The sequence below is a fragment of the Notolepis coatsorum genome (genome assembly GCF_963971535.1).
Source record: "Notolepis coatsorum genome assembly, chromosome: 15".
Taxonomy (NCBI): domain Eukaryota; kingdom Metazoa; phylum Chordata; class Actinopteri; order Aulopiformes; family Paralepididae; genus Notolepis; species Notolepis coatsorum.
In genome coordinates this window covers 21,197,072-21,223,752 of record NC_140179.1, presented here as the reverse complement: position 1 = coordinate 21,223,752, position 26,681 = coordinate 21,197,072, and the positions used below count along the sequence as shown (strand labels likewise).

Here is a 26,681-nt window from a genome sequence, read left to right as displayed (position 1 = left end):
AAAACGTATAGGGATGGGTACCGAATTTGGTACTTTTTTAATTTATTTTTTAACCTTTTTTCTTTTCATGTCAACGTTCACATGCACAATATACGTATCAAGTCAAGAGTTTTATTTGTCACGGCATACGGATATACAATGAAATGCGGGTGGTCTTGCCCGCAACGATGTGCAATTGGTACAACATATAACATATAATAGAATCCAATACAAAAAATGTGTGCAATAAAATTGTGCAATAATATCAGGGCCGACGTTCCACTCTACTGGTTAAAGTTGCTTACTCGTGTAAAACAAAGATATCCAAATGGTTTATTTCTCTTCCACAGCGAAGTCTTTCTTTACAGAAGTGATCCTAAAGCTATTTTCCTAAATATTCTCGTCACTACTACAAGGTAAGAAAACTCTATTTTCCCAGTCTCCAAAATCACAGCCGACTCGACACATGAAAATTCCTCCTCACCTGAAAGCCGTAAATAAACAGCAAAACGGTAGGCAAGGCACCCTGGTCTAGAAATGCAGGCTTCAATCTATGTTGTTAGTCTATCTGTTCAGTACATGCTCAGCACTGTTTCAAGATGCACAATGAGCTCTTCAGAGAGAATTGTTGAATATTATATAGATACACAAATGTTCTAGAATGTTTGACTATGACATCATACTGTGACCACGAATTTTCTAGAAGGTTCTATTATGACAAATAATACGGTTCAATGACTTTATCTAAATCCAATCAATATTCCTAATGCCGTTTCAATGTAAGGTTGTAAAAATAAACATATAAACATTCATATAATACAATAACCATATAGCTTTGGCTTCTCTACAATATGCTTACCTAGGATTTGACTTGATTCAACAACAAAGCAGTCGGGGCAATGGCAAAGCACCCTGGTCTAGAAATGCAGGCTTCAATCTATGTTAGTCTATCTGTTCAGTACATGCTCAGCACTTTTTCAAGATGCACAATGAGCACTTCAGAGAGAATTGTTGAATATTATATAGATACACAAATGTTCTAAAATGTTTGACTATGACATCATACTGTGACATCACGAATGTTCTAGAAGGTGCTATTATGACAAATAATACGGTTCAATGACTTTATCTAAATCCAATCAATATTCCTAATGCCGTTTCAATGTAAGGTTATAAAAATAAACATGTAAACATTCATATAATACAATAACCTAAATATATAGCTTTGGCTCCTCTACAATACGCTTACCTAGGATTTGACTTGATTCAACAACAAAGCAGTCGGGGCAATGGCAAGCCGAAAACGTGTAGTTATTTGAAGTTTGGATTTTTTTTTTTACGACTTGAGGTAGGTAGATTACATTTTTAGAGACTAAAGTACCGAAAAAGGGTACCGGTATCGATTCACATTCTTCATAGCATTAACACATTTATTGACCCAGAAAATGTATAGTTTGACGCCAAAATTGATCGTCTATGTTCAACATTCTAACAACAAACCCTAACCCAACATTCACATTTTTGGCAGTTGTTAGAATGTTCGACACATTTGTCATACTGTGACCACGAACAGGGCCGCCTGGGAGAAATGCGAGGCCCTGTGCGAGATTTAAACGCGAGCCCCCCCCCCCCCCCCCCCTAAAAGGTAAAAGAAAAAATATATATAATTTTTTTTTTTTTTTTTTAACATATTCTTAAATAATAGCGCTGCTCGAGGCTAGGCATGATACAGTCAACATATAGCAAGAGAGAGAGCGAGAGAGAGCTCCCGTTCTACCGTCAATATACAGTGTTATCGCTGCACAGACCCGGCAATGCCCCTGACCCTCCACCAGAGCAAGGCCAGAGAGAGAGAGAGAGAGACACATTGGAAAGAAACAACCCAAAACCAGAGCAAATTGAAATGCTATTTGGCCCTAAACAGAGAGTACACAGTGGCAGAATACCTGAGCACTGTGACTGACCCAATACTAAGAAGATCCTTGACTAGGTACAGACTCAGCGAGCACAGCCTAGCCATCGAGAAAGGCCGCCATAGGCAGACCTGGCTCCCAAGCAAAGACAGACCCACTGCACACAAGATGAGGTGGAAACCGAGCTCCACTTCTTAACAACCTGCCCACTATACCAAGACATACTTCCCACAGATTGCAAACACCCAAAGAGACTCTGAAAACATCGACAATAACTCAAAACTCCCATACCTACTGGGAGAAATACAAGAATGTGAAATAAAGCCCATTTGAATTGAAGAGAGCGAGATAGATAGAGCATGTCTGTGTGTGTTAGAAAGAGAGAGATAGAGAGAGAGCATGTCTGTTTGTGTGTGTGTGTGTTAGAGAGAGAGCATGTATATGTGTGTTAGAAAGAGAGAGAAATATAGAGAGAGAGAACATGTCATTTTGTATGTTAGAGAGAGATATAGAGCATGTCTGTGTGTGTTAGAAAGAGAGAGAGAGAGAGCATGTGTTAGAGAGAGAGAGAGCATGTCTGTGTGTGTGTTAGAGAGAGATAAGCAAAGATGAGCCCCTAAAGGATATTCAACTTTTAATGGAAGAACAAAACAGAAGGAAAAGATAACTTCACAAAGGCAACATGAATATACATAGATCCAAAAGGACAAAGATCAACACTTAAATCCAAAGAGAAGAGGGTCTATACCAGAGAAAACAAAGTAGCAAGGAGCCAATGGCCGACATCAGCTAAATAGGCTAACTGCAAATAGAGTAGCCAGGTACTGACACCAGGCCACACACCGTTAGCTACTACAACGGCTAGCCGGCCCGTTTGGCTCAATATAACGTTAGCTAGCCGGCCCGCTTTGGCTCAATATAACATTAGCTACAACAGCTATCCGGTCCGTTTGGCTCCCGAGAGAGAGAGAGAGATATATCCACAGCGGGAATAGAATAGAGTGCATTAAAAACTCACCAAACGTCCAAGAGGATGGAGACAACCGCGTGGAGTTGACGAAGTTCATCTGCCGAATGACCGTCCTCTTCATCTTGGCATAACAATGCTGCACGTGCTCTCTCTAGATTAGCTAACGCTAGTTAGCCTTTAGCTAAGCTAGCTACTAGCCGACATCATCATGGCTATCCCGACTGAACCACACGTTAGCACTCGATATTATAACGTAGCTAAAACTAACTAGCTGTCCCTGCCTTTAGATAAGCCGACATGGCTAGCCTGACTGAACTGTCTAACATGCAACAACTTTCATCTTCAGTCCATCTGCCGAATGACCGTCCTCTTCCTCTTGGCTGGCATAACTAAGCATAACCTCCAAAGCTGCACGCGCGAAATAGTCAAACGCAGCTGACGCACGCCGGCGTACACATGATGTAACCCCTCCCTTCGTTGAAACCAATAATATGTCTGCTGCAGAGCCCCAGAGCTCCAATAGTGAGTGTCTGCTGCAGAGCCGCAGAGCCAGGAACAAGTCACACACATTCTACAAACGTGTCTAATGTGAAATATATAAGCAAAACTAGATTTTAGGTCTGTGATGAAAAAGGGCCTCGCGGGAAGGGGGGCCTCGCAAAAAATAAAAATAAATGATAAATAAAAAATATTTTTTATTATTTTTTTGTGCGAAGCCCCCCTTCCCGCGAGGCCCTGTGCGACCGCTCTGCTCGCACACCCCCTGAGGCGGCCCTGACCACGAATGTTCTAGAAGGTTCTATTATGACATAATACGGTTCAATGACTATCTAAATCCAATCAATATTCCTAATGCCGTTTCAATGTAAGGTTATAAAAATAAACATGTAAACATTCATATAATACAATAACCTAAATATATAGCTTTGGCTCCTCTACAATACGCTTACCTAGGATTTGACTTGATTCAACAACAAAGCAGTCGGGGCAATGGCAAAGCACCCTGGTCTAGAAATGCAGGCTTCAATCTATGTTGTTAGTCTATCTGTTCAGTACATGCTCAGCACTGTTTCAAGATGCACAATGAGCTCTTCAGAGAGAATTGTTGAATATTATATAGATACACAAATGTTCTAGAATGTTTGACTATGACATCATACTGTGACATCACGAATGTTCTAGAAGGTGCTATTATGACAAATAATACGGTTCAATGACTTTATCTAAATCCAATCAATATTCCTAATGCCGTTTCAATGTAAGGTTATAAAAATAAACATGTAAACATTCATATAATACAATAACCTAAATATATAGCTTTGGCTCCTCTACAATACGCTTACAATACGATTTGACTTGATTCAACAACAAAGCAGTCGGGGCAATGGCAAGCCGAAAACGTGTAGTTATTTGAAGTTTGGATTTTTTTTTTTACGACTTGAGGTAGGTAGATTACATTTTTAGAGACTAAAGTACCGAAAAAGGGTACCGGTATCGATTCACATTCTTCATAGCATTAACACATTTATTGACCCAGAAAATGTATAGTTTGACGCCAAAATTGATCGTCTATGTTCAACATTCTAACAACAAACCCTAACCCAACATTCACATTTTTGGCAGTTGTTAGAATGTTCGACACATTTGTACCACATGCACAAACCTGCTTGATTATTGCCCCAAATTGCAAGTTGGACAAAGTGGGTATGTCTGGAAAGAAGAGGCTTGTGGGTACCTATAAAACCAATGTTCACTCTGATATATTCATGTGAACAGCCAAGGGACCTTTTGGAAGATGAGCATGGCAGTTTTTTCTAGGCGAAAATGTAACGTAATTTTGAATCATTGCCTATTAAAACCCCCTTCCCAACAGTTGGGCTTAATGAAAATGATACCAATGGAAAGCTTAGCTTCTCTAGTTTACAGGGATACCAATACCTTTGTGTTCGCTCAAATATTGAGCGCGCTATGGACCAAGATATTTATTAATGGGCAGAACTTTGATTTTACATGGCGGCCATCTTGAAATCCATCATGATGGGGGAGCTCCCGTAGCTCACCGCGTATCTCTGCGCTATTTCGGCGTCGGGGACAACCGTGCTCGTCACGGATCTGGGGTACACGAGTTCGACTCCCGGACTCGCCGTATTTTCTCAGAGTGTCTTCCCCTGATCTATATCCCATTCACCCTGTTTCTGTCGGTCATGCTTGACCAGAAAAAGCGATAAACGCTAAAAAAAAGTAAAAAAAAAAAAGAAAGAAAATCCATCATGATGACGTGGCCCCTACCCCAAAATGAAAGCTATGATGATGAGGAACACGTGGGAAAAATTTGGTGCTTTTGTCCGGCGCGTCCACATCCTTCTCAAATCTGGTGCTAAGCCACCGCACTAGTAGAGATAGAGTAAAATGAAGACCCACGGCGTGTCTGGTGACATAGCCATGTCTAATATTGGTGGGTTGTAGTTCTGACCACAAAGACTTAGGTTTACCAATTTTATAAATATTAAACAAAAATGTTACAAGGCTGCATGCCAGCCTCTGATCCACTCTAAGCCAAGACAGAGCGGCATGCATCCCCCCAACACTGTTCCTCACAGAGCAGCGGAGGGCGAGACGTGCCGCTCTGTTCTGAGCGAGCTGAAGTTTCTCCAGATCCCGCTTTGAAGTGCCCGACCAAATTGTTGGGCAGTAGTCCAAGTGGGATGGGACTAAAGCTTGTAACATTAGTTTAACTGTCTTTTCACTCAATAGATGAGCACACCTTCTGATCATTGAAATACTCCTACTCATTTTAGCCCCTATGTTATTAATGTGCCTTGACCCCCCCCCCCGCAGACAGACGCTCACTGTTTATTTATTATCCGTGTGGTTTCCCTCTCGTCTCCCCCAGACAGAAGCTCACTCTTTATTATCCGTGTGGTTTCCCTCTCGTCTCCCCCAGACAGAAGCTCACTCTTTATTATCCGTGTGGTTTCCCTCTCGTCTCCCCCAGACAGAAGCTCACTCTTTATTATCCGTGTTGTTTCCCTCTCGTCTCCCCCCAGACAGAAGCTCACTCTTTATTATCCGTGTGGTTTCCCTCTCGTCTCCCCCAGACAGAAGCTCACTCTCTATTATCCGTGTGGTTTCCCTCTCGTCTCCCCCAGACAGAAGCTCACTCTTTATTATCCGTGTGGTTTCCCTCTCGTCTCCCCCCAGACAGAAGCTCACTCTTTATTATCCGTGTGGTTTCCCTCTCGTCTCCCCCAGACAGAAGCTCACTCTTTATTATCCGTGTGGTTTCCCTCTCGTCTCCCCCCAGACAGAAGCTCACTCTTTATTATCCGTGTGGTTTCCCTCTCGTCTCCCCCCAGACAGAAGCTCACTCTTTATTATCTGTGTGGTTTCCCTCTCGTCTCCCCCAGACAGAAGCTCACTCTTTATTATCCGTGTGGTTTCCCTCTCGTCTCCCCCCAGACAGAAGCTCACTCTTTATTATCCATGTGGTTTCCCTCTCGTCTCCCCCCAGACAGAAGCTCCCCCTTATCACTTGTGTGGTTTCCCTCTCGTCTGAGACAGACGCGCAGCTCACTCTTTATCACTCTTGTGGTTTCCCCCTCAGACCTGCTGGTGCGGCTGGTGTCGGTGGACCTGCACACATTTGGGCCGGACGTGCTGACGGCGGTGCGGCTGATCGAGCACCAGGCCAGCGCCTCCCAGGTGGCAGAGGCGCGGCCGCAGCTGGTGGAGCAGGTGCCGGCCACCCCCGCCACGCAAGGCACGCCGGTGCCCGGTAAGTGCTGCACTGCAAGAGGGGCATTTGTTTTTATACTTATTATTATTTAATAGGCAGGGACTACAGATGGAAACTAGCTAATTAGTCAAATCTGGCACATTTACACTGATGTGGAAACTGAAGATGTTCATTAATGTGCACTGTCCCCGGGTAGAAATCAAACAATTGGAATATTCTTTTTGGAATGGCCCTGATCAAAGGTAAGGACTATCTGATGTCAATTCCACCTTGATCCTGCAATGATTTCATATAGATCCGGCTGATCAGCGTGTGTGGTGTTCAAAACGAATGCCGTTACTGGCGATCAAAGCATCAGAAACGTGTGTGTCCCCCCCCCCCCCCCCTTTCATGCATTCATGATGAAACCTAATACCTATTATATACATTTGATTTGGAAATAGTAGCGTGTCCAGGGATGAAACGCCAACGCTTATAGCAGAATTCACGTAGCACCCTATAAATCAGCTTTTCAGGTGTTAGCCCGGATCACTCTGAAATTATACAATATTCACTACGGGATAACTCGTGGACGTATACATGAAAAAAATAATTCTTTTTTTGCATGTTCGATGGAAGATACTGACTGCCAAATGACCATAGTATTGTCTCCATAGCTATAATATAGAATATAGATCTACAAACAAGGTGACGCACCCCTATTTTTAAAGCGTGGCCTAACTAGAACGCGATAAGGATAATGGCCGGCGCTGAATGAGTTAATGTGCACTGTCCCTGGGTAAAAAATAAATAAACAAACAAACAATAATAATGATAATGTTGATGATGATAATAATAATGTTAATAATAATAATAAGATAAGATATTCCTTTATTGATCTCCTTGGGGAAATTCAGGCATCATAGCAGCATGGGGGAGGGGAGGTACAGGGTAGTAGAAGACATACAGGTACAGGTCACAGAATTAAAGTACAGTGGATAAGTAAAAATTGAATAAAATGGCACTGTAAACAATAGGGCTGTCCCCGACTAAGGATTTGGATGGTCGACTAGGATTGGCCAAAATTAGCTGTTGGTCGAGTTAACACTATGGTCGCCAAAAACGCCTTACCACGTCATTCCCCGCCATGCTCATTCTGCCAAAGACGCCGTACCACGTCTTTGATATCAATATTTAAAAAATCTGTGATCGAAATCATATTTCTCCCCCGGAGACTTGAGATCTACTGTTGATCCCCTCTCCAACGGTTCAAGAGCGCCATCTGGTGGCCGATCGGCGGATCGCCCAGAGCGGAAACAGGAAATGGAAGCTGGTGCTCATTCCAATTCGGTCCGATCACTCGGTAATAGTCCCAGGACTCGAGCTAGACACAACGGATAGCAATCCGTTACCAATAACTCGATAAACAACATGATTTGGACGTATATACTAGGGCTGGGCGATATGGAAAAAAATCATATCGCGATAACGATATGATAATTTTATTTTATTTCTCGATATCGATAATTATCGAATTGTTATAAGTATAAAAAAAATAAAAAAATAAATATTTTTTTTTAATTTTTTTTTTAACAACAGATGTATGTTTATTTTGCAGCAATTCTTTGTCATTGCCGCCATCTTTAGTGTTACATCCCCTCACACTCCAGTTCTCAGGCTGCAGCTGGTTTAAAAGCTAAAGTAAACCGGCTTCTCTGCTGGCTGTGGCTCCAGAGGAGTTGAACAGTTCTGGCTGTTCGATCTTTTGGCGCTTTTTTGGTGGACAAACCACCGCACATGTGCACTGTGACTCGTGACTGGAGGCTAGTTCTGCTAGCACACATAGCCTACTGTGTACAGACTGTTTCAAAATGTATTTTAAATTAGAAAGCAAACAAAATAAATGGACAAGAGAAAAAGAAATCTGAATTTGGTCAGTATTGTCATTTGGACAAGCAAAGCCATTACTTTAAGTTGCAGGCAAGAAAGACAAGTCTGTCCACTGTCTCTGGTTTTAAAACTGCCTTGTTGCAGGTAAAAAAAAAAAAAAAAAAAAAAAGATTTTTCGATTTTTTTTTTATTTCGATATTCGATATCGATTATTAAAATATATCGCGATATTTATCGTTATCGTTATATCGCCCAGCCCTAGTATATACTATTATACAACCTGGAAATGGATCGCATATTTCTACATCCCATAATAGGAATATTTCTGTTCCACACTCATCGCCCAACGCTATGAGGAAGCTACGGTAAGATTCAGCGTTATTTTTTAACGTGTTCGATACTAACTGCTCTAATGATCATATCACCCACACTAGATGAATCATCTGACGTTGGCCACGGAATTATAAACGACCCCCCCCCCCCCCCCCCCCCCCATCCGGTCAACATCAGATGATCAGTAGTAACTTCTAGAAGCACGTCCATTTGAAATTTTTTATCTCGAGCAGATTCCTATCAAACTGTATTTGATCATCAATATAATGCATTTGGGGCTATAAATCACGTTCTGGAGAAAGCTGCAGAAAACGATAAAAACATACTTATACTTTAGACCGTATTAGTATGAATATGTGAATGAAAAAGTATAACGTTGCTACACCCTGAACAATAGATACTTGACGTTGAATGGGCCATAGTAATGTAAATTTAGCAATACAATTTAAAAAGTTATGTTAAGCTTAATGTCTGAAGGAGTCGACTGAAGGCTTCTTGTGCTCTGCAAAAGCATGCAATTGGTCCACTGATGGATACATCTTGATATTTGTCTAGTCTAGTGTGTTCATTAGATGGGTGAAATCCTCTTTCAGTGCCTCTGTGCCTGTTTTCGTAGGCAGTTAGCCTCTGGTATGTGTGCCATTAGCGTTAGCCACGCTTCTAGGCCTCTTTTCTTTTGGAAAGAATGATAAAAAAAAATATATATATATATTTTCTTATTTTATTTATTTTTTTTATTATATTCGACTAAGAGGTTGGCCAGTCGACTACGGCTCCTTTCGACCGATTAGTCGACTAATCGATTAATATGGGTCAGCCCTAGTAAACAATATACAATATAATTAACTCTGGACATGCGCATAAGAAATAACAGGATATCTGACAAAAAAATAAGTGTTAAATTCATAATTCTCAATTTAAGGCCTTAAAGGTATTAACAAGTCTTATTCGCAGTGATATTTATTTTTTTGGGGGGGGGGCATCCCAGCTGTCGGGAGATTAAATAATGTTAAATAAATATATGAAATGTTTTTGTATTCAAGTCGTTATTTTTTGCGGGGCTGGGAGCTTGGTGCGTCTGGCGAGAGCTTCTATGGAATGCGCGATAATTAAAATTGGCGCACAAGTGCAGCCGTATTAAAAAGTCTTAAATTGAACTTGTTGGAACCCTGATACCCTGATCCAGGTGTTTCATGCAAGAGGTGCATTTAATTTTTTACACATACAATTAAATAACTTTTTATTTAGTTTATATTTTGAGCTGATTGAATGGAAAATAGTTTGTAAAGTTGTACTATACTATACACTGGCACCAGATGCACATTACACTACACAATGGCTGAACAGCTCAGGTTTGATACTAGCCAATTAAGGGTAGGGGGTGATATTAGGTGGCCTTGATGTCAGAGACCTGATTTGGAATTTGGCCAGGAACGTTGGGGAACCCCTTACACTTTGCGATAAGACGCCCTTGAAATTGCAACTTGATATCAAAGGCAGACGAGAATATCACAGCAGGTCAAACACCCATGTTGATGCCTTCAGGGAAAATTCTCTTGACCGAGGTACTGACATTACAACTAGAGTTGGTCTCTTGACCAAGGTACTGGCATTACACCTGGAGTTGGTCTCTTGACCGAGGTACTGGCATTACACCTGGAGTTGGTCTCTTGACCGAGGTACTGGCATTACACCTGGAGTTGGTCTCTTGACCGAGGTACTGGCATTACAGCTGGAGTTGGTCCCTTGACCGAGGTACTGGCATTACACCTGGAGTTGGTCCCTTGACCCGAGATACTGGCATTACAGCTGGAGTTGGTCCCTTGACCGAGGTACTGACATTACACCTGGAGTTGGTCTCTTGACCAAGGTACTGGCATTACAACTGGAGTTGGTCTCTTGACCAAGGTACTGGCATTACAGCTGGAGTTGGTCTCTTGACCAAGGTACTGGCATTACAACTAGAGTTGGTCTCTTGACCAAGGTACTGACATTACAACTAGAGTTGGTCTCTTGACCAAGGTACTGGCATTACACCTGGAGTTGGTCTCTTGACCAAGGTACTGACATTACAACTGGAGTTGGTCTCTTGACCGAGGTACTGACATTACACCTGGAGTTGGTCTCTTGACCGAGGTACTGACATTACACCTGGAGTTGGTCCCTTGACCCGAGGTACTGACATTACAGCTGGAGTTGGTCCCTTGACCCGAGGTACTGTCATTACAGCTGGAGTTGGTCTCTTGACCCGAGGTACTATCATTACAGCTGGAGTTGGTCTCTTGACCAAGGTACTGACATTACACCTGGAGTTGGTCTCTTGACCGAGGTACTGACATTACACCTGGAGTTGGTCCCTTGACCCGAGGTACTGACATTACAGCTGGAGTTGGTCCCTTGACCCGAGGTACTGGCATTACACCTGGAGTTGGTCTCTTGACCCGAGGTACTGACATTACAGCTGGAGTTGGTCTCTTGACCAAGGTACTGACATTACAGCTGGAGTTGGTCTCTTGACCCGAGGTACTGACATTACAGCTGGAGTTGGTCTCTTGGGGCATGTCTGCTAAGTGGTTAGAACGGGTTAAATGCAGAGAATAATTCCCCCACAGGGGTTTATATAATATATATATTAAGATCGAGTACTCCAGTAGTAACTCCTTTGTTTAGGGGAATCTATTTTTAGAACGGATGTTAAAGCGCATGGCAGTGCAAATAATCATATTGCGTGGAAACACACACACTAACGATTTTATCATGTCGTTCCGCTGACATAACAACGCACAGCAATATAATATTAATGCGTATAGTCAGTCAAAACAGTCTGTTACCATTTGTAGTAATTACATTACCTCCACTCTGTCTGCAGCAGGTCTCTCTCTGCTCATGGAACGGCACGTCCGTATCAATAAGTCTATGAACGCTACGCAAAGTGGGCGACATGTTGTTGGCACGATTTGGAAATGTACAAACAAGAACCGCTGTTATTATCTTATAACGCTAACTAACTTAAACGCTAAAGTAACGTTAAAGTGTACTATCCGTGCTCCATAGCTTCCTGCAACTCATTTCAGAGCGAATCTTCTGTTTCAGTGACACAAACGGGCACTTTTGGTGGTAACCAAAAAGAAATAAAAGAAATGATGATAATATAAAACTCAAAACTACTCGAGTTCAGTTGAGAGGAAGGAGCCCTCGCACCCATCCCTGAACTCAACATCAGAAAAGTATTCCCTAGAATGATTTCACATTTTAGTCAAAAGTTTTTGTTTGTGTGCAGTAATGTGACACATGAGCCAATGTCATCCTGCTCTGCAGCCCTGCAGCTTCTCTTTTACACACCGGCTGCTCTTCACACACTGTGGTCACCCTGACCTGCAGCTCTATCTCTTTTACACACCAGCCGCTCTTCACACACTGTGGTCACCCTGACCTGCAGCTCTATCTCTTTTACACACCAGCCGCTCTTCACACACTGTGGTCACCCTGACCTGCAGCTCTATCTCTTTTACACACCAGCCGCTCTTCACACACTGTGGTCATCCTGCCCTGCAGCCCTGCAGCTTCTCTTTTACACACCGGCTGCTCTTCACACACTGTGGTCACCCTGACCTGCAGCTCTATCTCTTTTACACACCAGCCGCTCTTCACACACTGTGGTCATCCTGCCCTGCAGCCCTGCAGCTTCTCTTTTACACACCGGCTGCTCTTCACACACTGTGGTCATCCTGCCCTGCAGCTTCTCTTTTACACACCGGCTGCTCTTCACACACTGTGGTCATCCTGCCCTGCAGCTTCTCTTTTACACACCGGCTGCTCTTCACACACTGTGGTCATCCTGCCCTGCAGCTTCTCTTTTACACACCGGCTGCTCTTCACACACTGTGGTCATCCTGCCCTGCAGCTTCTCTTTTACACACCAGCTGCTCTTCACACACTGTGGTCATCCTGCCCTGCAGCTTCTCTTTTACACACCGGCTGCTCTTCACACACTGTGGTCATCCTGCCCTGCAGCCCTGCAGCTTCTCTTTTACACACCAGCTGCTCTTCACACGCCGTGGTCAAGAGTGGAACCAAGGGTCACGTTGGGTTGAGGTGGGAAGTTTAAACCCTGTCCGCTCCACCTTTTGGAGCGCACGGCTGTGGCGCTTATCTGCTGACATCTAGTGGACAAAATGGGGAACGCCACAGAATCGTGTTATTCCATTGACATGGAGTGCATTTCACCAGTTTGCACCCCATGGCTGCCTTGTGAACTGAGCAGCGGGGGTGCTGGTCTACCGAGGGGGATCCCAGCAGGTAGACGCTCTCAAGCTGAGCGGGTGGTGGGTCACGCAACAAGGAGAACTTGTTGTTCTGTTCAGAAAACGGGTTCAATTTAGATCAGATTAAAATGTATTGTCATCATGCAGCACAAGGACAGTACAACGGAAATAAGTTTGCCATCCAACCAGAGTGCAAATGTAACAGTAAAGTGCAAGAGTAATATACAATGTACAGGTGATTAAACTGGGTATAAAATATGTAAATGAGTAATAGTGCTAATTAGATGTATGTACAGAGTTGTAGTATTATTGTGTACAGTGATACAGGTATAAAGACACTATGGTAGTAAGTCTATAGATATAGTATTAATATGTACAGTGATACAGGTATAAAGACACTATGGTAGTAAGTCTATAGATATAGTATTAATATGTACAGTGATACAGGTATAAAGACACTATGGTAGTAAGTCTATAGATATAGTATTAATATGTACAGTGATACAGGTATAAAGACACTATGGTAGTAAGTCTATAGATATAGTATTAATATGTACAGTGATACAGGTATAAAGACACTATGGTAGTAAGTCTATAGATATAGTATTAATATGTACAGTGATACAGGTATAAAGACTCTATGGTAGTAAGTCTATAGATATAGTATTAATATGTACAGTGATACAGGTATAGGAAGGAAGGGTACAACTCTGGCAGCTAAAGGCAAAGTGGTATTTTCGTCGAACAGTGTCGAACTTTGACTTGGATTTAGATCTTTTTGATTTTGGATTAGATTAAAATGTATTGTCATCATACAGCACAAGTACAGTAGAACTAAAATAAGTTTGGCATCCAACCAGAGTGCACATGTAACCGTAATAAAGTGCAATATTGTGTTTGTGTCTGTAGCGGCCCGGGTCCCGGTCCAGCCCAGCCCTCCCCCGCCCGGCATCGTGGAGCTGGACGGAGAGAAGTTTACACTGCAATGGTGAGACGCAGCACACACCCGCTCACTGAAGGACTGATGGAGTCAGCCGCTCAAGTTGTGTTTTATTTGTCACATGAGTTACATGTACATTACAGTGACATGCTTGGTTCTGTATGAGCCCCCTGGGATTGTGCTTCATACAGTAAAAGACCAGCAAACACTATACAAAACTAAAGTACAAAATGCAAAAATGAGAAATATTTGGTTGTTTGTTCGTTCATTCGTTTGTTTGTTCACTCGTTTCTTTACTCAACGACTTTCATTCATGCTCTATGTAAAGGCAGAGACAACACTGTCTGAGGGTGATAGTGGCTCAGGAGGGAGAGCAGTCCTCTGGTAATCGTGGATATATATATATATATATATGCGGTATATACAGCATTATTGTACATGGTTTTAATATGGGGACACCACCAGGAGAGGACACAATACAGTAGGGCCAATAGCAGCATGACTCGAGGCAAGCGGGCCAATCGCAGCGTGACTCGAGGCAAGCGGGCCAATCGCAGCGTGACTCGAGGCAAGCGGGCCAATCCCAGCATGACTCGAGGCAAGCGGGCCAATCCCAGCGTGACTCGAGGCAAGCGGGCCAATCGCAGCATGACTCGAGGCAAGCGGGCCAATCGCAGCATGACTCGAGGCAAGCGGGCCAATCACAGTGACTCGAGGCAAGCGGGCCAATCGCAGCATGACTTGAGGCAAGCGGGCCAATCACAGAGTGACTCAAGGCAAGCGGGCCAATCACAGTGACTCGAGGCAAGCGGGCCAATCAGAGTGACTCGAGGCAAGGGGGCCAATCGCAGCACTTGGAGGATAATTTAAGTTTAGCCCCAGTCTGCCTCCCTTTGACACGGTCTCCATCCCTGAATACCTGAACTCTGACCTTTCACACAGTCTCCATCCCTTCTCTAGAATACCTGAACTCTGACTCTGCAAACTGATGTGGATTTTCCTCTGCCGACATCTTTGTCCGAGTGACTGTTGTAAAAAATAATGATTTCCCCAGCGATCCACCGGTCCAGAACAGTTGTGAGATTGCGCTCGTCTTGCATAGCAACCGTAACTAAGGGAGGCAGTGAATTCCCTTGGTGAACCTTTATTTAACAGGCCCTGTGTGTTTGTGGCAAAATATTTTATCTGTTCTGTAATGAAACACAAGTATTCTTTCCACTTGGACTGTAGTTCCTTTTCTTCGCCGCTCTTAGGAAGAACCTTGGAGGTCAGTTGTAATCCTTCCTCATTTTGTGTTTGTCCAACAGGCTGAATGCACACTTTGAAACCAACCCGGAGGGCTCTGTGTCGCGGTCAGACATGTACTCGGAGTACCTGGCCACGTGTAGCAAGGTGGGACGGAGTGGCATCCTCAACTCCACTGGCTTCCTGAAGTGTCTACGGTCAGTTCCCTTCCTTCTCCTTATTACTAACCTTCTTACCATCTTCTACTATCGTGCACTCTTCCACTAATTCATCTTCCTTGCCTATATTACTACCTACTATACTAATGTCTTTACTACTATGCACTCAACACTGCAGCACCCAAGTTTTAACACTGTTTGATGAACATTGTTACTAGAGTTGTGCCCTTCCTGCTGACTTGTCGTACAGAGCTTGTAAGTCGCTTTGGATAAAAACGTTCAGCTGAATGTAAATGTAAATTCTACCCTCTGTTGCATAGTGTAAAACCTTGATCTCCAACAGTTGTCAGTCAATTTGTACGTGTTTTAATAGATTTGTTGTCCTTGTTCTTTGCTTTGTCTTGTCTTATTTTATATGCTGTGGGATTTTATATGCTTTTATGCTTTAATACTTATTCCTGTACGTGCACTCGACGTGACTGTAAACGAGGGAAACCTCAGTTGCCTTTCGAGTTTAAATAAAGGTTTGAAATTAAATATATAGTATGACAAGAAGTCAACTGCAAATTAGACAAAATAAAAGTGCCGTAAAAAGTATATTTGCTATTCACGTTTCCTTGAAGTGTTGGCCCTGCATTTCAACACCTTTCAATGTTTTACATGGACAAAAATCAGAATCAGAAAAGTCTTTATTGCCAAGTAAGCTGCACATACAAGGAATCTGTCTTGGTCATTTGGTGCATCAACATTAACAGACAATATCATCAAAATATTAGAGCTGGGCCGTTAACGGCGTTAACGTGCTGCGTTAACGCTATACTAGTATCGCGCGATAATATAATTAACACATTAATCTTAAAAAAAAAAAAAAAAAAAAAAAACTTTTTTACATTTTTTTTTTTTTTTTTTTTTTTTTTTTTACCTTTTTATTTACCCAGGGTAGGTTCGCTGAGCACAGATGCTCTTTTTCAGGAACGCCCTGCTTCACATTCACACAGTTCCATTCACACCTGGGAGCTGCCCAGTACAACCACAGTTGACACCATTGGCCACTGAGCAACTCCACTGCAGTTGATTCAAGCCATGTCACATAGTTCAAGTTTGAAATGATTCTTTCTGTTTTGCTCCTGAGAGTGCTAGATTATCAAAGTAGAATAAAATAGTTAGAATAGTTTGAAGTTTCGAAGCTTTGTTCATAATGTTGCCATTCGAATTCTAAATCAACATTCGAATTTAAAATGTTTAATTGAGGCAATTCTTTATTAAGAATTGTATGTGTATTCATTCTGTTTAAAGTAACCAATGGGGTTTTTCTTCACAGTTGCAGATAAAGATTAGGCTACACTAATATTATAGTATTATACTATTATATTATGACTCGTCATAAAAATGTAAGTAAAACATTTATCATAAATGATGTAGCCCCAGTGGTCACCAACCCGTCGATCGCGATCGACTGGTCGGTCTTTGAGACCTTCCCTGTAGATCTTTCCCTGAATTTTTTTTAATTTTTAATTTTTTTTTAATCTTTCACTGAGAGTCCACATTACAGTTCTACTTTTGTTTTGATGTGAAAAGTGATGCTGCATAAGATTACTGCACTTAGCACTGACTGAGAAAGTACACATTACAGTTCTACTTTTTGTTTTGATGTGAAAAGTGATTCTGCATAAGATTACTGCACTTAGCACTGACTGAGAAAGTACATATTACAGTTCTACTTTGACAAACATATTTACAATTAGCATTTTCTAATGTTAATAATATGAGAGTCCACATTACAGTTCTACTTTTGTTTTGATGTGAAAAGTGATGCTGCATAAGAGGACTGCACTTAGCACTGACTGAGAAAGTACATATTACAGTTCTACTTTATAAAATGCTAATTGTAAATATGTTTGGCAATGTTAATAGGAGAAGGTCCACATTACAGTTCTACTTTTGTTTTGATGTGAAAAGTGATGCTGCATAAGATGACTGCACTTAGCACTGATTGAGAAAGTACATATTACTGTTCTACTTTTAATGTTGGACCAAAGCATTGCATGTAATTAGAATACAGGCAAATAAAAGTAATTTAGTTTAAAGTACAATCTTGGCTGTCTTTTTCTCTCAACGGTTCAATAGGTAGATCTTGCCTTCACCAAAAAAAAAAAAAAAAGTGATCTTGGGCTTAAAAAGGTTGGTGACCACTGATGTAGCCTATCTGCATCTGCTTGGCGCTCCATCAAGACGTCACTATCACTTTCGTACCAACCGTGCCCTTATTGGATTATTTATGTTGATGAAACTGATGAGTTATATTCATTAAAGAAAGTACATTTAATAAAAGAAAAATACTAATTTAATCAGATTAATCACTTTATTCAAATTGAGGATTTAGTTTGAGGATATAAAAAAAGTTATTTTATTTTTTATTAAGTCATAAAATATGACGACAGACATTCTAAGCTTTGTTCGAATACTTCAATAGAAGTTTCGAATGTAAAATGACATTCGGTACAGCCCAAAAAAAATTTCATAAGAATAAAAATACAATGCTAAATGTAGGAAGTAAAAGATAATAAGTAATAATATACAAATATACAGTGGGTTCGGAATATTGCAAAAATGTATACAGTAGTTTATATGCGTGTTGTTTATATGTGTGTCATCAGAACCGTGGAAACAAGGCCCTATGATTCTGACTTGACTTTCCTCCCTCGTCCCGCCACAGGACCGTCTTCCCCAACCACACGATGCGGCGGCAGGAGGAGGCCAAGCCCGGCAGCCAGGTCCAGATCCTCCTGGTGGGGCTGCGGCGGAGGGCCATCCCCCTGCCCATCCAGCTGTACTACCAGCAGCAGAGCCCCGCACCACTAGTAGCCCGGAGCGACGGCCCTGGAGACCCTCAGCCCACTCCTCCAGGTAGACTCACCCCCTCACTACACCACGGGACGGGTGAAACCCACTCGACCCTCCGCCCACTCCTCCTGGTAGACTCACCCCCTCACTGCACCATGGGACGGGTGAAACCCACTCGACCCTCCGCCCACTCCTCCAGGTAGACACACCCCCTTACTGCACCATGGGACGGGTGAAACCCACTCGACCCTCCGCCCACTCCTCCAGGTAGACGCACCCCCTTACTGCACCTCGGGACGGGTGAAACCCACTCGACCCTCCGCCCACTCCTCCTGGTAGACTCACCCCCTCACTACACCACGGGACGGGTGAAACCCACTCGACCCTCTGCCCACTCCTCCAGGTAGACGCACCCCCTCACTGCACCACGGGACGGTTAAACCCACTCGACCCTCCGCCCACTCCTCCAGGTAGACGCACCCCCTCACTGCACCTCGGGACGGGTGAAACCCACTCGACCCTCCGCCGTCGACTAAAAACCTGCCTTTTCAAATCTATATCTGAAAGAAACGGCGTTACGAGGTTTCTGGAGATAGAAGCTTCACCCTGAATCACAATAGGAAGCGAATGAAAATATCATGCTTTGAGGCAAATTTGCGCTTCAGGCGGGAAGCTAGGCACCGTGCCAAACTGAACACTCTGCGCCTTGGAGATATCCCGTCAATGGTCTCTAACTACACACCCTCGAGACCCCTACATCTTCTAACTACACACCCTCAAGACCCCTACGCTCTGCATCTTCTAACTACACACCCTCAATACCCCTACGCTCTGCATCTTCTAACTACACACCCTCAAGACCCCTACGCTCTGCATCTTCTAACTACACACCCTCAAGACCCCTACGCTCTGCATCTAACTACGTACCCTCAAGACCCCTCCGCTCTACATCTAACTACACACCCTCAAGACCCCTACGCTCTCCATCTTCCAACTACGCACCCTCAAGACCCCTACGCTCTGCATCTTCTAACTACACACCCTCAAGACCCCTACGCTCTGCATCCTCTGGCCGCCTCAGACCCGCTCCTATCCTCACTCCGGGAGGGTCATCAAAGAGAAGCCGCCTATTCTCGTTCCTCACTCCATAATGGTGGAACCAACTTCCCACCACAGTCTGGACAGCCGGAACCTGCCCAATTTTCCGCAGCTGATTTAAAAACACAGTTCTTCAATCAATACCAATGAAGAAGAAAAAAAGAGAAACATTTCCGTACTATTATGCACTTTGCGTAATCTACCTTGCCTATATTACTACCTACCGTAATTTTCGGACAGGCGCACCTGAATATAAACCGCAGCAGCTGAATTGAATGATGTGTACATATATAAGCCGCACTGGACTATAAGCCGCAGGTGTTTTAATGTTTAATTACCATATTTAAGGGTTCGTGCACAGAGGGGATTGTCGGGAAAGAGATGGCTGTATGAGGAAGCTCCCATTTATTAAAATTTGTTTAAACAGTAACGTTAGCTAGGTAGCTAACGTTAGCTCATGGAACAACAATAGCTAGTTAGCCAACGCTAGCCAGCACCTGCGGAAACGAATGCCAAACTGATGATATCAGACGTTGATATCAGTAGCTAGCCAGCTAGATAACATTAGACAATGCCTCATGTATTAAACTAAAGTGAATAGTTGACTGGGCCATTTTGTTTAATGCTTCAGTTATGTTGAAAGAGGAGCTCTGAGCTGCTCATGCACTCGACTCTTGCCTAAGGGTTTGTTGACATGGGTCTGTGAGGGGGGGGGGGAGGGGTAAGGTGTGCACTGCTGTAGCAGCTGTGTGCCTGTGAGAGAAGAGCGAGTGAGAGTTAAAGGTGGTGGACTGTAACCTGTAAAATCCATAGATTTAGGAGGTCCCCTAGTGGCCGTTAGCTGTAAAAATCCATAGTTTGGCCGCACCGTTATATAAGCCGCAGGGTCGAAAAATGGGGTAAAAGGCGCGCTTATAGTCCGAAAATTACGGTACTATGATAATATGTCTATGCACTCAAGACTCTTGACAAACAATATCACTTACCCTTAGCTGCCAGAGTTGTACCCTTCCTGCTGACTTGTTGTACAGAACTTGTCGCTTTGGATAAAACTAAATGTAAATGTAAGCGAGTGGACACTTTTATCACACACTGGGAATCAACATGGAGTCGGGTAGTGGCAGGCACGAAAGATGTCTTGTGTAATTGATAGGAACACCAAAGCAAAACCACAAACCCCCAAGACCACATGTGGTGTGTTGCTCCATTTATTTCGGAGACCAGGGAATGTCTGCAAGTATCACTCTGAACCGAGTATTCTGTAGACGAGCGACCGCTTCCACTGCCGGACACTTGTTTACATTTGTTTGTTGCACTTGAATGGCCGTGTGACAACCAACCCAACCGAATGGAAATGCCACCCAGAGTCGCACAGAGTCGACCGCACTACAGGTGTGAACCACGCCCTCAATTTAATTTGGTAATGAACCAGAATCTCTCCACCAGTGACGATCATAATCAAAGTGACTTGGATATTTCAGCAAGAGGATTAAAGCAGGGATGCCCAGTCGTTCCTGTTTCAATTGGTAGGTTTCAGTTGTTGCTCTAATTTGCTGTTGAACCAATGAATGACTTGGACTATTTATTTGTTAGTTTGTTTTATTTGACACTCTTGGTGAAGTGGTTGGAGTTGTAATTGAATGTCTTCTTTGTCCCCGGGTGAATAGGCGTCCCCTCCGGATCCCAGTTACTCCGAGTCCCGGGCCCGAGCCTCAACACCGGGGGACCGGCCCCGCCGATGGCCTTCGCTGCGCAGGAGTCTCCCCTCGTCTCCCCGGTCCCCCGCCTCCCTCAGGCCCAGCCGGGGGCCCAGCAGCAGATCCGACCGGGGCCCATGATCCAAATCCCCACGTCGACGCCGGTCCTTCAGAACCACAGCCCTCAGAACCTCCAGGCCCCCCCTCCTCAGCAGCAGCACTCCCCCCTGCTCCCCACGGGGACCCCCGTCACGCTGTTCCAGCAGGTACCACAGGGCCACATCCTGACGGCCCGGGTGCAGGGCGTGTGTCCCCCCATCGCCCAGCGGCCTGCCCTGACCCCTCCCCTGGCCGCGTCCCAGCAGGAGGCTCACGGCACGCCGTCGGTCTCCTGCTCCTCCATCCAGAACTTCCAGGTGGGAGCCGGCCAGGTCTTCACCATCGCAACCGGCGTGCCCAACTCCCAGGCGGCGTCGCGGGTCACCTTCCAGAACATCGCCCCGAAGCCGGCGCCGTCTCAGGCGGGCGGAGTGGCGCCCGGCCAGCAGAGCGTGGTCATCGTCGGCCCTCACCAGACCCCGGCCTACGCCCCGGGCATCCACCAAATCCTGCTCGCCAACCCCTCGGCCTTGTCCGGCGCCCAGACTCTCCAGATAGCGGGCTCTAGCCCCTGCTCGCCCCCGGCCGCCAGCCCGCCCTCCCAGCCCAACGCCCAGGTGCAGACGGTCAGCCACATGCTGTCTGTGAAGCGGCAGCAGCAGCAGATCATGCCCCAGCCGCCCTCCACCGAGTCCAGCTTGATCAAGCAGCTGCTGCTTCCCAAGCGGGGGCCCGCCACGCCGGGGGGCAAGCTGATCCTCCCTGCGCCGCAGCTGCCGCCCCCTGGCCCGCAGGTCCTGTACCAGGCCGGGTACGGCGCCCAGCTGGCCTCCGCGCAGCCGCAGCAGCTCAACGTCCAGCTGGTCCCCGGTCCGCTCCAGGCTCCCGGCGGCGGCCCGGCTCTCCAGACGGTGCAGCTCATCTCCGCCGCCGGCCCGACCATCATCCAGGGCCCCGCGGCGCCGGGCGTCACCTTCACCGTGGTCCCCAACGCCGGCTTCACCGCCGCCGCCGTCAGCCAGGGCGCCGTGGCTCCGGGAGCGCCATTCCACCACGTCCCGCCCGCGCCGCCGCCGGCTCCCCTGCGGGGGGACAAGATCATCTGCCAGAAGGAGGAGGAGGCCAAGGACGCCACGGGGCTCCACGTCCACGAGCGGAAGATCGAGGTGATGGAGAACTCGTCGCTGGCGGAGGGCGGCGGCTCCTCCCGGACGAGTAACGGGGACGTGACGGCCGGGGCCAAGCTGCTGAACGGGAGGAAGTGCGTGGAGTCGAGTCTACCTCCGTACCACTCAGGGAACAGCCAGGGGCCGCTCAACGGCCCCGCTAACGGGAGGCAGGCGCTCTCCCCCGGCACCCCGGAGGGCCCCGAGCCCAGAAAGACCCTGGTGAACGGGGTGTGTGACTCTGACAACAACTTTAACAGAAACATTCCAAATCACGTGGCTTCCAAACAGTACCTGGGGAACGGGGAGCTGGAGGCCGGCAGGGCCCAGCACGCGGAGAGGCTGGCCAACGGGCCCCCGGGCGCCAGGCCTCCCGGCGAGCTCTCAAACGGGCCCCTGGGGCCGAGACAGTTCCCCCACGCCGCCTCCCTCCCCTCCCCCCCGGCCAACGGGGTGTCCCCGGAGACGCGCAGGGACCTCAAGAGACCGGCGGAGGACGAGGACCGCGGCTCGGTGGTCCCGGCCTCTGGGATCCCCAACAAGGTGGGCGTGCGGATCATCACCGTCAGCGACCCCAACAACGCCGGCAGCAGCGCCACCATGGTGGCCGTCCCGGCGGGGGCCGACCCGAGCACAGTAGCCAAAGTAGCGATAGAGAACGCCACTCAGCAGAGGAGCTGCTCCGCCATGCTGGGGCCCGCGGTGAGTCATGCCTCCACGAGGTTCAGGGGTCGTGTTTTATTTGTCACGTGTGAGGTACGCGTACATTACAGTGAACTGCTTGGTTCTGTGTGAGCCCCTGAGAATGTGCTTCATACAGTAAAAAGAATAAAGACCAAACGCTATACAAAATATGCTAAACTAAAGTACAAAATGCTAAAATGAGGTGGAGGTAGAATCGTGTTCTGGTCACGCTGCGTCTGCTGTTCAGTGGAACTCGGACCGACTTCACGGTGCTGTAAGTGATGTGTTTTAATCATCTATTTTTTGTACCCTTTCCCTGTTACCCTTCAAGAGGTCCTTTTGTCATCAGGCCGTCATTGTAAATAAGAATTTGTTCTTAATTGACCTGCCTGTTTAAATCAAGGTTAAAGGTGCTGGAAGTGGTAACTATTTTCAGTAACATGGGTCTCCCAGTCCCTCCACTCTGCAGTAAACAGCCATCACTGATATAGAGTGTCTGGTCAGTAACATGGGTCTCCCAGTCCCTCCACTCTATATATATATTTAAAAAAAAAATTAAACATTTTAAATTCGAATGTTGATTTAGAATTCGAATGCCAACGTAATGAACGAAGGTCCAAACGTTTGGGCTCAGCCCTAGTACATACACAGGTGCAGTTACAGTACACACACAGGTGCAGTACACACAAGGTACTAGGGGTGTAACGGTACACAAAAACCACGGTTCGGTACGTACCTCTGTTTTGAAGTCACGGTTCGGTACGGGTTTTCGGTACAGTGGGGGAAAGTTTGGCTTTCCATGTTCCACTCAGGGGTGATGTAGCGTGCAGTAACTAATTGTACTTGTAGGGCTGTCAACGAATATTATACTATATTGAAATTAATAATCGACTTGTAAAGAAAAAAATATATATAATATTAGATTGTGAAAAAAAAACAGCCCCTGGTGGGCGGTTGCTAGTGGTTAACATACCGTTGTATTCGTACGGTACACACTGAAACGGTTCGATGCGTGTACCTTTACACCCCTACAAGGTACCCTAACTGGCATGATATACGTTGTCAGTGTTGCAGATTGTGCAGAAAGCCTTGTTTCTTGTCAGATGTGTGTGGAGTGGACCCACCTGGCCTTTGAATAGAGTGGGCTTGGTTGGGTTTTGTTTAGGATCAGACAAGGTAGTATTGACTCTCTCTCACCTCGGCTGTCCTGCAGTATTAGAGAATATTGCCAGGGAGCGTTCTTCTTGGAGTTATTGGTTTCTCATGTTAGATAATGTGGTGAGATCCTTCACAGTAAATCAATATCTGTTCATTCGACATCGTTTCCATCTGCCTTACTGCCGAGCCCACCCCCCCGCTGCTAGTGTAAATAAAGATGGTGCGGCTGCTAGTGTAAATAAAGATGGTGGGGCTGAGAGGCGCTGTATAGACTGAGAGGCTGTGTATAGACTGAGAGGCTGTGTATAGACTGAGAGGCTGTGTATAGACTGAGAGGCTGTGTATAGACTGAGAGGCTGTGTATAGACTGAGAGGCTGTGTATAGACTGAGAGGCTGTGTATAGACTGAGAGGCTGTGTATAGACTGAGAGGCTGTGTATAGACTGAGGCTGTGTATAGACTGAGAGGCTGTGTATAGACCTGAGAGGCTGTGTATAGACTGAGAGGCTGTGTATAGACTGAGGCTGTATAGACCAGGGCTCTCAAACTCGCGGCCCGCGGGCCAATTGCGGCCCGCGGGATGATATTTTGCGGCCCCCTACTGGACATCAAAGTTTAGTGTTAATGCGGCCCGCGCGCAACTGTTTGCCGAGTCGTTGTGCGAGAGTTGGACGTTTTATTTATTTTACCACTTGTAGGCTACCATAGCGCAGGCTCATGACAGCAACGTTATGTTAGTGACTTAGTTGAAACGTGATTCCGGAGTGATATCAAGTAAAGTGGAAGCAAATGCATCCTCGCTCTCTCTCTCCTCTGCGAGCAGTGCTCTGCATGTCCCGCAGCACTGCCACTGTGTGTCTGTGTACGGGTCTGGTCCAATCACATACGCGTCCCGTCAGCGTTTTTCCCCCTCACCCACAGTCTGCGAATCAGAGGCAGAGTAGGGGAGTAGGGCGGGTCTTCACGGAATGCAAGTCGTCTCTCTCTTTCAGTTCAAGTCGGAGCAGAGTTGACGGCGCATCTACAGTAAACTCGCTCCCAGTTTTATCTCTGTGATAAATGTAGCTATTAGCCTATTTTCGCCAGCAGGCAGCCAGCAGAAAAATATGGCATTTTCAAAGATGGTTAGTAAAAGAAAAGTCGACTGCAATTCAAACGTGAATGGACGGAAAAATATGCGTTCATCCTGAGTCCCAGCCAGGGGAGTAGCTGGAGATTCTGGGCCCCATGAAAGAATCAATTTGTGGGCCCCAATCTATTAAAAAATGTGGGGCCCCCAATCTATAAAAAAATGTGGGGCATTTATTTATTGATGAAAACGCATAATATGGTTTTTACCTATTTTTTTTATAATACAGGCAATTATACTTTTGAGTCATCTACATTAACTTACTTTAGGATAATAATAAAACCATATTAATAAAAAGATAATAGTGTTCTTGCTAAAGATTGAGAAGATTGGATCAGCTGTACTTTTTTTTTGAATACTTGAAACCCTTTTTTTGTGGAATATTTGATGCGGCCCAGCCTCACCCAGACTCTACCTCCAGCGGCCCCCAGGTAAATTGAGTTTGAGACCCCTGGTATAGACCTGAGAGGCTGTGTATAGACCTGAGAGGCTGTGTATAGACTGAGGCTGTGTATAGACCTGAGAGGCTGTGTATAGACCTGAGAGGCCGTGTATAGACTGAGAGGCTGTGTATAGACTGAGAGGCTGTGTATAGACTGAGAGGCTGTGTCCCCAAAGCCTGGGTTTTACTATTATGTGAATCCCTCTTTATTGTAACCTGGTGTATTTTAGCCTCGCTGTGTCAAGACACTGGCATCATTCTGTGGGTCTCTAGTTTCTTTCCGGAGGTTAAGAAGGTGAGACCAGTTAAGACCATGTGGTTCTCGCCGATACCCACCTCCTACAGTGATTCAGCCGAGAGAACATCCTCTGCCCACAGACGGACTGAGGTTACTTCTCTGCTAACAAACATACGTCTTCTTTTTTTTTACCTTTTTGTTGTTTTATTTGATCCCAAAGATAATAAAGATAATAATTCATTTAAAAGGCAGGTTTTGAGCTGTTTTTTAAAAGAACGAATCTTCGTCGGAGGTACTCATGTTCTGGACGTCCCCTGCAGCCCACCGCGACGCCCTGCCCCCCTCCGGCCAGGCACCCTGCCCAGGGGACCCCCTCAGCGCACCAGGTCCAGGGCAGCCCCTCGGCACACCAGGCCCCCGCAGCACCCTCAGAGCCGCGGAGGCCGGGCCAGAACTTCAAGTGTCTCTGGCAGTCCTGTAAACGGTGAGTTGGAACGTCATCCGTCGCCCTACGGTGAAAACCCTGTCGTACATATTATTATCTTCTGGTGTAGATTTAAATGTATTGTCGTCATACAGCACAACAAAAAGAGGTTTGGCATCCAACCAGAGTGCAGTAGTAGTAATACAATGTACAGGTGATTAAACTGGGTGTAAAATATATAAATGAGTACTACCCTCCCTAGACCCGGAGGTCTTGGCCAACTACAGACCCATC

The 26,681-nt window shown here is 45.5% G+C and overlaps 1 protein-coding gene across 3 annotated transcripts in view; it reads left to right on the top strand.

The window, feature by feature from the left end:
• arid2 (AT-rich interactive domain 2) overlaps positions 1–26,681 on the top strand; it is a 103,038-nt gene that overhangs the window by 54,446 nt on the left and 21,911 nt on the right. For all 3 annotated transcript variants that reach the window (XM_084330591.1, XM_084330593.1, XM_084330592.1), the window contains 6 exons: positions 6,467–6,637; positions 13,975–14,053; positions 15,313–15,447; positions 18,125–18,315; positions 21,018–23,014; positions 26,284–26,447. In XM_084330591.1, the coding sequence (XP_084186717.1) occupies positions 6,467–6,637; positions 13,975–14,053; positions 15,313–15,447; positions 18,125–18,315; positions 21,018–23,014; positions 26,284–26,447 (2,737 nt within the window). The remainder of the gene's footprint in view (positions 1–6,466; positions 6,638–13,974; positions 14,054–15,312; positions 15,448–18,124; positions 18,316–21,017; positions 23,015–26,283; positions 26,448–26,681) is intronic.